This window comes from Gopherus evgoodei, unplaced genomic scaffold (assembly GCF_007399415.2).
Source record: "Gopherus evgoodei ecotype Sinaloan lineage unplaced genomic scaffold, rGopEvg1_v1.p scaffold_37_arrow_ctg1, whole genome shotgun sequence".
In the NCBI taxonomy this organism is placed as follows: Eukaryota; Metazoa; Chordata; order Testudines; family Testudinidae; genus Gopherus; species Gopherus evgoodei.
The window spans coordinates 3,761,558-3,775,524 of NW_022060049.1; the positions used below are offsets into that span (position 1 = coordinate 3,761,558).

Sequence of the window (13,967 nt, forward strand, 5' to 3'; positions counted from 1 at the left end):
CTGCCGAAGTGCCCCAAAGACCCGCGGTGGGGGGTCCTTCCACCCCTGGACCCACTGCCGAAGTGCCAGGTCTTCGACACCAATTCCCCCTGCCACCAAAGACCGAAGGCTCCCTGAATCCTCTGGGCGGACCTGGCTGAATGGGGGCGGGGGGAGAGTGGTCACTGCTCCCCCTGCTGGAGGGAATGAGTCCTGCTCTCTGTGCCTGGCTCTGGTGCATGCACCTACCCAGCCAGACTCCACATTCCCCCCCTCATCTCTCACTCCTCCTCCCTTTCCATCCCCAGAGCTCACCTGCCCCCCGCTGCTGGGTGATGACAACTCTGCCAGAGCCAAGGTGAGGGGGGCACAGACCCCGGGGGGGAGGGGGGATAGACCCCGATTCCCCTTTATGTGCCACGTTGCTTTTCACTGATCTTGCCCCACAAGGATTCTGGGGCCAAACTCGCCCCTGGACAAAGAGCCAGTGGCCAGTCCCTGGAGCCCCTGCAGTCCAGCGGCCTAGGCCTTTGCCCCAGGGTGATTCTCACCCTCCAGGATCAGCAGCATCAGGCTGCTGCAACACGCTTCAGCTTGCAACCGCCTTCCCCCACCATCCCTTGCAAACGCCATGCATCCCCTAGGGGTCACACGGAGCATTGCCTGCGCTCCCTCTGGTGCCTGGCTTCTGAGCCAAGAGATCCTCTCTAGGGATTGGGGGACGTGGGCTGCGATTCTGTGATCTCATTTCCTGAGCCAGGCCTGGGCCTTGTTTTGCAGAACCTCCTGGGCAGCTTTTCGGCACAGGTGGGAAGTCTCTGCCAGGTGACGCTGGAGGAGCTGAAGCAGATGAACTCTCAGAACGCTGAGGGGAAGCTGCAGGTGCCAAGCCAAAGTTCAGGGCCTTGCTGGGTTTGTTCTAGTTAGGGGGAAGAATCGCTGCTCCTACTCAGATCTAGTTCCAGGACGATCTATAGAGATGCAGCGCCTGGAACAGGAGATAAATAAACAGTGGCACTGCCCAGAAATTCCCATGCCTGCCTCTCCAGTGGGCTCTGTGCCCAAGAAGCTGGCTCTCCTAGGTTCCTAGGCTAGACGGAACCATTGTGATCATCTAATATGACCTCCCAGGCAGTGATGTCAATTGCAGGAGAACTTGTTTTTTCTTTCAGGAGGGTTGTGGGAAGGCAGTGGAGGACTAGCAATCTGGGAATGGGGGGCGCGGCAGGGGCTCAGGCACTGAGACACCAACACCTCCCACGTTTGCTTGGCCAGGGCTTCTTGGACATTCTGGAGAAGCAGATAAATCTGGTCGGGCAGCAGAGTGAGACCGTGGAGTGGAGACACCGGATCGCAACGGAGCTGATGGCCACAGTGGAGAAGCTGCTGAGAACGCTGGCCCTGACCATGCGTGACCGCATGATCAGCATCACATCCTCCAATGGCACAGGTCAGCACCTGGCCACATGGCCTCAGTAGGGCTTTCATCATCCGCAGTCTACACTCCCACCTCACTCCCCACAGCGCCCCCTGCTGGGAGACCGGAGCTCCCCCCCCACAGCCTGTGCTCCCGTCCTGTTCCCCACAGCACCCCCTGCTGGGAGAAGGGAGCCCCCCCCCGACAGCCATTGGTCCCGCCTCACTCCCCACAGGGCCCCCTGCTGGGAGAAGGGAGCTCCCCCACACAGCCAGTGCTCCCGCCTCACTCCCCACAGCGCCCCCTGCTGGGAGATGGGAGCTCCCCCACACAGCCAGTGCTCCCGCCCTGCTCCCCACAGCGCCCCCTGCTGGGAGAAGGGAGCTCCCCCACACAGCCAGTGCTCCCGCCTCACTCCCCACAGTGCCCCCTGCTGGGAGATGGGAGCTCCCCCACACAGCCAGTGCTCCCGCCCTGCTCCCCACAGTGCCCCCTGCTGGGAGATGGGAGCTCCCCCACACAGCCAGTGCTCCCGCCCTGCTCCCCACAGCGCCCCCTGCTGGGAGATGGGAGCTCCCCCACACAGCCAGTGCTCCCACCCTGCTCCCCACAGTGCCCCCTGCTGGGAGAGTCCGGGACTGGAGTAGCTAGGAGCTCCCCCGACAGCCAGGAAAGCACCTTCCCTAGCTACAGGCGTCCTCTCCGTGTTCTCTGTTGTGAGCCCTGGCTGGCATTGTGGTTGCAGAGCTGGGGCTGGCGGTCAGGCAGGCTGGGAACCAGAGCCAGGAGACCGTGACGCTGCAGCAGAGCAAGACGCAGATGGAATTAAAATGGGCCGGAGCCCCAGGGCAGAAAAATGAAGGTATGTGGTCATCCCCTGTGCTGGGGTTTGTATAGCGATGGGCACTGCCAGGGCATTGGGAGCAGCAGCACAGCGCCCCCTGGTGCCAGGCTGGGGTGTGTAGCGGGACGGGGCACGGCCAGGACATGGGGAGTAGCACCCCCAGCAGCACAACACCCCTGGCACCAGTCTGCCCCAGGGTGCCTCCTGCCCCCCATGTCATCCCTCTCCTCTGTCTCTCATAGGCTTCACACTGGCCGGGCTGCTGACATACCAGGGGATGAGCCCCATCCTGGACGGTGCTGGGCGGGTGGAGGCGCCTGCGTGGGATGAGATCGGCCGGACGGGGAAGTGGACCCGGGAGCCGGGGCGGCCTAGCTACCGTGTGCTGTCTCCAGTCGTGTCGGCCTTCATCAGTGACCCGAACCCCCAGGCACTTGACCTCTCCGCCAGCATCTGCTTCAGCCACCCGGTGCCGGTGAGCCCCTGGGCTGGGCATGTGGGGAGGAGAGCCTGGGGTGCTGGGGGTCAGAGCTGGGCCGATCTCTAGAAACAGCCCCCACCCTGGGCTGCAGGCGAATCTGCCTCCCACCCAGGGACAAACTAGTGCTCTGTGCCCCCAGCCCAGCCCCTCGTAACCCCCCGACCTGCCGTCTCGTGGCCTGGGGAGACCGGCTCCAACCAGCCCCCCACCCCGCTCCTGCCTCCCATGTACTAAGCGTCTCTGTCCCCAGGAGAAGAAGACTGACCTACGCCTCCTCTGCGCCTACTGGGAGCCTGGCAGCAGGCGCTGGGCCACCGACGGCTGCACCCTGCAGAAGTTGAACGCCACCACCACCCGCTGCCAGTGCAACCACCTGACCAGCTTCGCCGTGCTCATGGCCTTCTACGAGCTGGAGGTAGGAGCGGCCCTCGCTGGGGCCTCAGACCTAGTCTGGTTCTGCTCTTCCCCTCAGTCCTCCCCAGCGGAGCAGGAGTCACTCCAGATCCCGCTGAGTAAACCCATTCCCCACCGGCAGGCGGGGCCCTGGATCTGATCAGGAGCACAAGCAGCCCCCCTCTCCCGCCAGGGGACAGGCAGACTCCCCAGGTAGCAAAAAGAACAAGAGGACTTGTGGCACCTTAGAGACTAACAAATTTATTTGAGCATAAGCTTTCGTGGGCTACAGCGACCAACATGTCTGGTTGGGAAGCTGTGGGGCAGCAGGGGCAGGGGGCTCACCCCATTGCATTGCAGGGCAGGGAGCAGTCCCCATCCCCATCCCCATCCCCATCACACAGAGGCAGGGAGGGGTTAAATGTCTCACTCTTGGAGACATGGGGAGGTTGCATCAGAGCTGGGATTTGAAGCCAGGAGTCCTGCCCCCCAGCCCTCCTGCTCTGACCCCTAGACCCTGCTCCCCTCCCAGAGCTGGTAGAACCCAGGAGTCCTGAGCTGCAGCACTGTAGCCACAAGCGCATCCATCTGGTCTAAAAGCAGCTCCCTCCCGGGCAGAGGCTTCCTCCCACCAGGCAGGGGCGCTCTGCTCTCTGCTACAGGGGAACAGCCCCAGCCCCTCGCACTGTCTGGGGCCCCCGTCCTGCAGGGATCGGTGCCAGGGACATCCCCTTGGTTGGTGGTGACCCTAGAGCCCCCTCGGCTTCCCATGGCCTTGGAGGGCGGTGGGGGGCAGGCTGGGCAGCATCGAATCCATCTGGGCGGCTGGACCCAGCCAGACACTGGTTCCCGCAGGCTGCCCGGTGTCACCACTAGGGGGCTCTCCCAGCCGCTGTGCAGAGCGAGGCCGACAGGCTAGTCCAGCTGTACCCTAAAGCCCGGCCTGGCTGCTGCCTTGGGGAGGGGAGGGGAGGGGGACCCTGACTAACCCCCTCACCCCACCCCACCCCCGGCACAGGACTGGACCCTGGACGTCATCACCAAGGTGGGGCTGGTGATCTCACTGCTGTGCCTGCTGCTGGCCATCATCACCTTCCTCTTCTGCCGCACCCTCAAGGGCCCCCGCACCACCATCCACCTGCACCTCTGCCTGGCGCTCTTCATTGCCTACAGCGTCTTCCTCACCGGCACCTCCAGCACCGGCAACAGGGTACCCGGCTCTCCCCCCCCGCCAGCCTCGGGCCCTTAGCCCCGCAACAACCCCCCAGCCAGCCTTGGGCCCTGCTCCCTGCAGTGCCCCCCTCTGGGAGCTCCCCACCAGCTAGTGCTCCTGCCCCACTCCCCACTGCGCCCCCTGCTGCCCGGGGCTGGGGCTGGAGGAGCCGGGAGCCCGGCCCTGACGTCCCACGTCCCGTTGGCTGCAGGTGGTGTGCGGTGTGGTGGCCGGGCTCCTGCACTATTTCTTCCTGGCCGCCTTCTGCTGGATGTGCCTGGAGGGCGCCGAGCTCTACCTGTTGGTGGTTCAGGTCTTCACCCCCCACGGCCTCAGGCGCCGCTACATGTTCCTGCTGGGCTATGGAGTGCCGGCCCTCATCGTGGGCATCTCAGCCACCACCTACAGCCAGGGCTACGGCACGGCGCGCCAGTGAGTCACCGGCCCGGGGGGGGCAGGCCCAGTGCTCGTGGCCAGGGGCTCGAGGGGAACAGGGCCCCATGCCCAGGCAGCACACGGGGACAGGAGCAGCTCAGCAGGGCGGCCGCTGCCATCGGGCCCACCAGGGGAGGGGAGGGGTGGGACCCCTTGGGGTGGGTGAGGTCCCTTTGGGGGGGCATCCTCCTGCCACTTGGGCCAAGGGCACCTTCTGCTCAGGGCCCCAGCCCAGGACACTTGTACAACACAAGGAAGCTCCTGGCCATGAAGGGGGAGCGGGGGGGGGGGGGGCCTGGGCTGGCAAGTTTCCATTCCTCACTCTGCCAGTAGGGGGGGGCAGACCCCACCCTGCAGTGCCACCTACTGGAAGGTGAGTGACTGACCCGTGTCTGTCCCTCCCCCCACAGCTGCTGGCTCTCGCTGGAGAAGCAATTCATTTGGAGCTTCCTGGCGCCTGTCTGCATCATCATCGCGGTAACTCCCTCCCCCAACCCAGCCCCATGTCAGGTGCCTGGCCCCCTGGCCGGCCCCTGAGGGCTTGGCTGTCAGCTGCCCTCGCTTCTTTCCCCTGACACCCAGCCCCCGCTCCGGGGCAGCTGGGCCCCTCGCTGCCCCCCACCAAGTCTCCAGCCTCCAGGGGTAGAGCAGTGTCACTATGGGGAATGGGGCGCCCCTAGCCCAGGCAAGGGGTTGCCCTAGGGGCTGCACAGCTGGCAGATCCCATAGCCCCCACCCCCGGGACACAGTTGCCCCTCTCCCAACCCGCCTCTCCCCTGCCCCCGGCAGGTCAATGCCGTGATCTTTGTGGTCACCGTCTGGAAGCTGTCGCTGAAATTCGCTGACATCAACCCCGACATGAGCCAGCTGAAGAAGCTCAGGTACCAGGCGCTGCCCCCGGGGCAGCAGAGACCCTGGCACTGCCCTGCTGCCCCCCGTCAGGGGAGGGGGAGCTGGGGGGGCATATGAGTAGCGAGATGTCATCCCCCCATGTGTGGGCGGAGGGGAGACTGGGGGGAGGGAGCCACATATGAGTGACATTTTCCCCCACTGCCGACTGGCTGGGGGGCAGAGTCTGGGGAGGTGGGGCTGTGTGCAGGAGATGTCAGTCACATGCAGGGGGGGTTAAGACTCGAGGGGCGGGGCCCTAGGAGAGAGGGGAGGTGGGGCAACCCCTCAAGGGGTGGGGCCCTGAGGAGAGAGGGGAGGTGGGCTGTGACTGAGGGGTGGGACCCCAGGGGGACAGGAACTATGACTGTGGGGCGGGGCCCCAAGGGGGGAGGGGAGTTGTGGCTCAGGGGCGGGGCCCCAAGGCAGGAGGGGAGGTGGGCCGTGGTTGAGGGGTGGGGCCATGTGACTGGTTCCCCTCCCCCGCAGGGTGCTCACCATCACGGCCATCGCCCAGCTCTGCGTCCTGGGCACCACCTGGATCTTCGGCATGTTCCAGTTCAACCAGCGCAGCCTGGTCGCCTCCTACATCTTCACCATCCTCAACAGCCTGCAGGGGCTCTTCATCTTCCTGCTGCACTGTCTGCTCAAGAAACAGGCCAGTCCCCCCCGAGGCGGCGCTCAACCCCTGCCCCACAGCCCCCCCCAGCGCCCTCCTGGCCAGTGCTCAACCCCCACCCGACAGCATCCCGCCCCCAGCCAGCGCTCAACCCCTGCCCCACAGCCCGCCCCCCCGGTGCTCCCACAGCCAACGCTCCACCCCCACCCCAGAGCGCCCCCACAGCTGGTGCTCAATGCCACCCCACAGCGCCCCCCCGAGCACCCTCACTGCCAGCGCTCAACCCCCTGCCCCACAGTGCCTCCCACTGGGCCCCTCCACAGCCAGTGCTCACCCCTGCTCCACAGCATCTCCCCTTCCCTGGGCACACCCCCACCGCTGGTGCTCAACCCCCACCCCATAGCACCCCCAGGCACCCCTACAGCCAGCGCTCACCCCCTGCTCCACAGCACCATCCCCAAGCCACACACCCCAGGCTTCCCCCAGCCAGCGCTCAGCTCCCACCCCACAGCGGCTGCCCCCCCGGCACCGCTACAGCCAGCGCTCAGCCCCCACCCCTCAGTGCCCCCCACCCCCGGCAGCCCCAGAGCCAGCACTTACCTCTGCTTCACATAGGCCCCCCTGAAGCTCCTTCCACAGCCGGCACTCACCCCCTGCCCCACAGCCCTGCCACTGGGGGCTGCCCCCAGTGCCCTCTGCTGGGAGGGGCTGGGACTGGCATAGCTGAGAGCTCCCCCCTGCGCGGCCAGTTCTGGGCCCTTGTCTCCCTACAGCTGAGGCCCCATCCCTGCAAGCTCCCCTGCGCCATGGGGTGACCAGCCCTCTCCTCTCTCCTGCCAGGTGAGGGACGAGTACCGCAGGTGGCTGAGCTGTGGCGGCATCAAGAGAGCGGCCAAATCCTCTGAGTTCTCCAGCTCAATCACCATCACACGGGTAAGGGGGAACCGGGCTCCACAACAGTGCAGGAGCCTTCTGCCCTGCAGCCCTTCCCCGCTCCCCCTTTCCCACCTGCTCCAGCCCCCACAGCCAAACCCCACCCAGCAAGTGTTGGGGGGGTGGGGGGGTTAGAAATGAGGCAGAGCTGGGCTGAAAAGGAATTAGAAGCCAGACAGAGGGACTGGGACCCCTGGGGTCTGTCCCCAGCTCTGAGAGGGGCTGAGAGCCAGGATCCCATGTGTCATTTTGACTCACCATGTGGCCTTAGGGCCACTAGTGACCAGCCTGGGGGGAGGGGACAGTGGGGGGTCGACTCCTGCTCTAACCCCCCCCCTCCTTTTCCAGCAGGGGCTCCAGCGGTCACAGGAGTCAGGGTGGTAGCACTCTTGCACTCAGCCCATTTCTGGACACCGCAGCTTTGCACATGAGAAAACCCGGCCCCCTGCCAGATGCTTCAACGGTTGCCCATTGGAACCATTATGCTGCCCAGCTGCCCCCACCTGCTGGGCTCTCACCAGCCCCAGGCCTGCGCGCTGCCAGCATCACCAGCAATAGCAACGGCCAGCAGGGCAGCCGCTCGGCTCCGACGCCACGTACTCTGGTCACAGGGGGCACCTTTCCCTTCGGTACGAACGGGTCCCTGGCCCCAGCTGTGGTGCAATGCTGGGCCAGCCTGAGTGCGGGCAGTGGAGATGAATCCAGCCAGCAGTGATGAACCCGCCCCCCCGAGGACCCCTCCCCTCCCCCCAGGCACTGCAGCATCAGCCACTGCCCTTGGCTTCCATGACGGTACGACGCGGCCTGAGCTGAAGGAGGCAAGCGGCCCCAGCCTGCGACGGCCCCCAGGGCTCGGCTGTCTGTGTCTCACTGGTGGCGCTTTTTTTTTTAAATGATCTTTTTAAAGTTATTAAAATATTAAGTTTTGTGACAAAAACAGCTGCTTTGAGGAGCCACATGTGTGGTGGCTGGAGAGAACCCAGGAGTCCTGACTCCCAGCCCCCGCTGCTCTACCCCTCCAGATGACACATTCTAAGGGCACATGGGCCCACGGTGATCCTCTGAGTCCAGCCAGCTGCAGAGCAGGCCCCCGCCCTCTCTCCCTCTCCATTGAGAGCAGAACTTCCCGACTCCATTTGGAAAGGGCCAGGGCTGAGAATTCACCACGCCCCCGGGAAGCTGTTCCTCTGGTTAATTTACCCTCCCTGCCAATTTCCAGTGTGACGGTCTTGAAGAGCTCATGATCAAAGTCCCTATAGACTGACCAAGTCACCCCTTCCCTGTCTCTCTGCTAATCCACTTGAGCTCCTTGAGTCTGTCACTAGAGGGCAGGTTTGCGAATCCTCACGGGTCTTCTGGCCTCTCTCCAATTTATCAGCATCTGTCTGGAAGTGGGGACACCAGAACTGGGCACTAGTTAAGCGGCATTCAGACCAGTGACAGATACAGAGTAAAATAACCTCCCTGTTCCTGCCTGAGGTTCCCCTCCATGCATCCACTGAAAGTTATTTCATTAATAATAGTATTAGTTATTATTACTGATCATTAGTACACAAGGAGACTTCAAACATTAGAGTTAAGCACCTGCTTTACCAGGGTGCCGATTCAAAATTCTTTCCCACACCCCAAGCAGGCGCTCCTAAACCTCTTGGGTTCTTTTAGTAAAAGCTCCGTTTAAAGTGCCCACTTTCATTTTCTTTGACTTTGTCTCATTCCTCCCGGCTTATCTTCTCTGTTAACCCCTGGAGTGCTCTGCTAACGAGACAATGCACAATTAAAAAACACAACCGTGATTTGTTTATATATATATTTCTGTCTACAGCAGAGGTCGGCAACCTTTCAGAAGTGGTGTGCCAAGTCTTCATTTATTCACTCTGATTTAAGGTTTTGCATGCCAGTGATACATTTTAGCGTTCTTAGAAGGTCTCTTTCTATAAGTCTGTAATATATAACTAAACCATTGTTGTATGTAAAGTAAATTAAGGTTTTTAAAATGTTTAAGAAGCTTCATTTAAAATTAAATTAAAATGCAGATTTCCCCAGACCAGTGCCAGGACCCGGGCAGTATGAGTGCCACTGAAAATCAGCTTGTGTGCTGCCTTCGGCACACGTGTCATAGGTTGCCTACCCCTGGTCTACACACGCACATATAAACCAGCTTTTTAATACTAGCAATAGTAATCTGTTGGATACGTTTGTTTGGTTTTAGTTTATTTTTACTAACCACTTTAATATGAATTTTATGTTATTTCTTTTTATTCTTTTTTCGTTCCTTTATTTCTGTTCTTCCGATAAATCCTGGGTTTGTGATTCTTATTTTTTTCCTGCCTGTTAAACGAAATTAAATTAAGGAAAAGCTGCACTCATGGTCTTTAACTCGATCTGTTATTGCCAGAAGGGGTGGGGATGCAATTGATTTTTTATAGATATATATATATATAATTTGACAATCTCGGCCTTTGTGGAGGTTTCTAGTTTAACATAAGTACCAGGAACGGCAGGGAGAAAACGAGATTTTTCTAATGAGCATTGGGGCTGTCAGAGAAAGCAGTAGGAAGCCAGTAAATTAACAAATGGATAATTGCTCAAGAGATAACAGCAAAAAAAAAAAATAAAGGGCCAGGCTTGATTCTTTCCAATCCACGTTTTTCTCTCTTTCTCTCAGCTTATTTTGTATTTCCAAGTGCACTGGGGGGTGGGGCGGGGGCAGGGGCAGATCTATATTTATTTTTGCTGGGGGGCTAAACATGCTTTTTTCCCACAGATCCAACAAGGATCCCATGGTTCTCGGGTGTTAAAAACTTTCCTGATGTGGCTTTTTTTTGTTTGTTTTAAGTTGATTGCTTCCTTGTCCATTTCGGCCCCGGCTGCCTCAAACTGTGGACAGCCCACTCCCATCCCCTGTGCACCCAGGAGGGATAGAAACCAGCTAACCCCCCTCACCCCATCTTTAACAATGTGTTTCTCCTCCTCCTCCTCCCACCAGGAGCCCTCCATCCAACCCATCTCACCACCCCCAGCCTGGGCCGTGGGGCCAGCCCGACTGAACCTGTTAAGTCTCAGAGAGGAGTCTGTGATCACCCAGAGTGGGACAGGAACAGGGTCAGATCACACAGCTGGGGCTAGAGCCCCCAACCTTGAGTAGCAGCATGGCCCAACTGCCCCCAGCACCCATGCTAAAGAGCAACTCTGCTGGTTTGCACCAGCTGTCGATCCTTTATCCGTCCGGGGCCTGTGCCACAAGAGGGCAATGCACACAACTGCACACGCATAGAATCATAGACTATTAGGGTTAGAAGGGACCTCAGGAGGTCATCTAGTCCAACCCCCTGCTCCAAGCAGGACCATCCCCAGATTTTTACCCCAGTTCCCTTAATGGCCCCCTCAGGGATTGAACTCACAACCCTGGGTTTAGTAGGCCAATGCTCAAACCGCATACTCAGATGTGCATGCGCAGAACACAGGAGACCCTGCACACGTATGTAAACATGCATGAATGGAACATGCACACACACACCAACAGGGGAACACAGATGCACCCACCGGAACACATACCCCTATGCATGCCCATGCACACACATCAGAACATGCATACACGGGAGCACATATATGTAACCATGCACACACACTCTGATTGCTTCACCCAGTGCAGCTCTCCCTCGACTCTCAGAGCATTGGCCTGGATTTACCCCTAGCTCTGGACCTGGGTTTACCCCAGGCCCTGGGAAGCTGGGCAGCAAAGATAGACTGAGGGTGGCACCAGGTGGTTGAGATGGGAGTGGGCGTGGGACGAATTTCAGAGCAGGTGCAAACACTCTGGAACCACCCCTCTACCCCTGGCTCAGAGGAACCAGCGCTGGCTGGCTGCCATCAGGGACAGGCCATCCCCAGCACTGGCCTCGGGGCAGGTAGGGGATGGCAAAGGCAGAAACATCTCTCCTCTTCCCCCAGGCATGAATCCCTGTCTCTCTGCTGCCCCTGGCTGGCAGGAACTGCGCAGTGCACTAGGCAGGTTGGATGGGAGCCCCTCTGGGGCAGCGCAGGGGGCAGGTGGGGCTGAGAGCCGGGAAAGGTCTAGGACTGCCAAGGGCATGAGGATGAGCCCAGAGCAGGGATAGGCAACCTATGGTACATGTGCCGAAGGCGGCACGCGAGCTCATTTTCAGTGGCATTTACATAGCCCAGGTCCTGGCCACCGGTCCGGGGTGGGCTCTACATTTTAATTTTAAATGAAGCTTTTTAAACATTTTAAAAACCTTATTTACTTTACATACAACAATAGTTTAGTTATATATTCTAGACTTATAGAAAGAGACCTTCTAAAGAGGTTAAAATGTATTACCGGCGCGCGGAACCTTAAATTAGAATGAATAAATGAAGACTCGGCACAGCACTTCTGATAGCTTGCCGACCCCTGGCCCAGAGGGTCCCCGCAGCTGGAGCTCACAGGTTCAGGCAGAAAGGTCCCGCGTCCTGCTGCAGCTCGTCCTACCAGGCTCCCCCCGGCTCGATAACAACCTTCTGTGCTGGCAGAAGAACCCCGGCTCGGATCCTGGCTGGAGACGTGTGTGTGTGTGTGTATATATATATATATAAAACACACATCGGGGTTCAACGGACACACTGGCCATGCTAATGCAGAAGGGATGTGGGCGGGTGCTGGGAGAGACACCCACAGCGTGGGGCCTGGACCTGCCTCCCCCCAGCTCCCCCAGCTGTAATGATTCTTCTTTGAGATGTATTGCTCATATCAATTCCAGTTAGGTGTGTGTGCGTGCTGCGTGCATGGATATCAGAAACTTTTTTCCTAGCAGCTACTCGTTGGACCAGCTGGGGAGGCACCTGGAGTGGCGCCAAAATGGCGATCTATATAAGACCCTGCCAGCCCGACCCCACTTCAGTTCCTTCTTACCACCAGTGATTGTTGTTGGAACACTGGTCTCTTGCTTATCAAGTGCTCCACTAATCCCTAGCTTTCTTATATCTTGGTAGTTACCTTTGTTAGTTAATCGTTGATAGTTATCTTAGTGTTAAGTGTAGTTTAGTAGCTGGGGGCAGTTCTGCCCTTCAACGACTGCCCTTGGGGCATGCTGTCCCAGGGTTTCAAACCCTGCAGTTCTTGTAACAAGCCCATGCTCATGGGCGACCCCCACGATTCCTGACTTAGGTGTCTGGGGGAGGCCCATCGGGCTGACAAGTGTAAGATCTGCAAAGCGTTCAAGCCCCGAACAAGGAAAGAGAGGGAAATCCACCTCAAGCAGCTCCTCATGGAGTCCACACTGCATCTTGGACGCAGGACCGAGCGCCTTGGTACACAGTGCTCCCCCAATGGTACCGGCCATGGCACTGCAAAAGTTCCCGTGCCCCCCTCGGGACCGACGATCTCCCGGGACCCAAAGACGTCCACCCCGGCAGCACTCCCATTCCCCACTCGCTTGAAAAAAGCCTTGGGAGAACCCTCCATTAGGCCTGAAGCGGTCACGGCCCCAACTGAGCAAACTTCAGACCCGGCTTCTAAACCTGACAAAGCCGCTAGGCCCCGGTCTGCTCATGCCAGTCTGTCAAGACACGCACACGTCATTTTCCTATGGCTCCGTGGGAAGTGTGGAAACTCCTGCAGCTCTCGCCCCTTCTGCGTTTTCCAGCTCTGCTTTTATTTTCTCCTCTGAAGACATGCAGAAGTCAGGTGCCTTGTGGGAGCTGCTTTCTGAACCCAGTTGTCAAGACGAGGGTGGGGACGATTTTTTGGGGGGAGCAATTTGACAATTGAACCATCCCCCTCGCCCCCCAAAAATCAGTTGGATCATCTTTGAGCAAAAGAACAACAGAAACCCAAATGGCACTTTTTTTCTTTCTTTCAAAGGACAAAACAATAAAAAACAAAAATTTCTCCCTTTTCAAGCACAACTCTGAATTCTCTCGCCCTCTTCTTCTTGAGAGAGACCATGGGAGTCAATATCACACGAATATGTCATTTCGTCGGGGCTGGGGGGGGCTTAGGGTGGGGTGGAGGGTTAATTCGGGGGAGGCGGGCAGGGATACAGATTGAAATGCTGTAAATATGAAATTTCAGACAAACAACAAAAAGGGGAATTGAGGAATCCCTTGAAAAATGAAACAGGGGTTAAAAAAAAAATACAACCAATCAACCACAGTCCCAGGGAACAGTTTATGTCCTGGAATTAAAATATATATCTATAGATATATAGATATATACTGAGCTCTGCTCCAGCCCCATTGACTGTTGCGGGGGGCAGGTGAAGGGAACAAGGAGACCCCCCCTCCCCTTTTGATGAAGACAGGGGAAGGGAACGCAAAGACTAAGAGCAGATTTTTACAATCAACATGAAAAAAAGAACTGTTTGGGGCACAATTTTTAGGTAATATATACATATAATGCATTATTTCTGTGACTTTCTCAACATTCCCTTTTCCTGCTGGATAAGGTCCTTTTTTCATACATGGATGACATGGATCGGTCATTTTCTCACTCACTGCCACTGTGGAATTGTGGGTAAAAAAAATTTACTGTAAGACCCAAAGATGCTGTAACTGTAGGTTAGGAACATTGGGGTTTATTTTGCTTTTTTTCTGGCCAAGGCTGTTGCGTGTCGGGAGTTTTTAAGTCTATGGTTATTTACTTGCATCCCTCTGGGCTGGAAGGCATTTGACGGGGTCGAGTTGAAGGGCCAGGTGGGCGTGTGGTTCAGATTCATGGAGTGTGGAAGGGTTTCGCTTTCTGGTTCCTTTTCTCCTAGCCTGTGG

General features: G+C 58.3%; 1 protein-coding gene across 2 annotated transcripts in view; it reads left to right on the forward strand.

The window, feature by feature from the left end:
- Positions 1-8,884, forward strand: part of LOC115642051 (CD97 antigen-like) — a 30,094-nt gene extending 21,210 nt beyond the window's left edge. Inside the window, exons 6-18 of one of the 2 annotated variants that reach the window (XM_030545426.1) lie at positions 288-337; positions 760-861; positions 1,255-1,429; positions 2,142-2,258; positions 2,483-2,715; positions 2,972-3,136; positions 4,133-4,324; positions 4,539-4,759; positions 5,173-5,239; positions 5,552-5,643; positions 6,140-6,308; positions 7,110-7,202; positions 7,554-8,884. In XM_030545426.1, the coding sequence (XP_030401286.1) occupies positions 288-337; positions 760-861; positions 1,255-1,429; positions 2,142-2,258; positions 2,483-2,715; positions 2,972-3,136; positions 4,133-4,324; positions 4,539-4,759; positions 5,173-5,239; positions 5,552-5,643; positions 6,140-6,308; positions 7,110-7,202; positions 7,554-7,586 (1,709 nt within the window). In that variant the 3' untranslated portion in view covers positions 7,587-8,884. Of the gene's footprint in view, positions 1-287; positions 338-759; positions 862-1,254; positions 1,430-2,141; positions 2,259-2,482; positions 2,716-2,971; positions 3,137-4,132; positions 4,325-4,538; positions 4,760-5,172; positions 5,240-5,551; positions 5,644-6,139; positions 6,309-7,109; positions 7,203-7,550 lie in introns of both variants that reach the window. The other variant, XM_030545425.1, reaches the window with a different exon arrangement.
- The last annotated feature ends 5,083 nt before the right edge of the window (positions 8,885-13,967 follow it).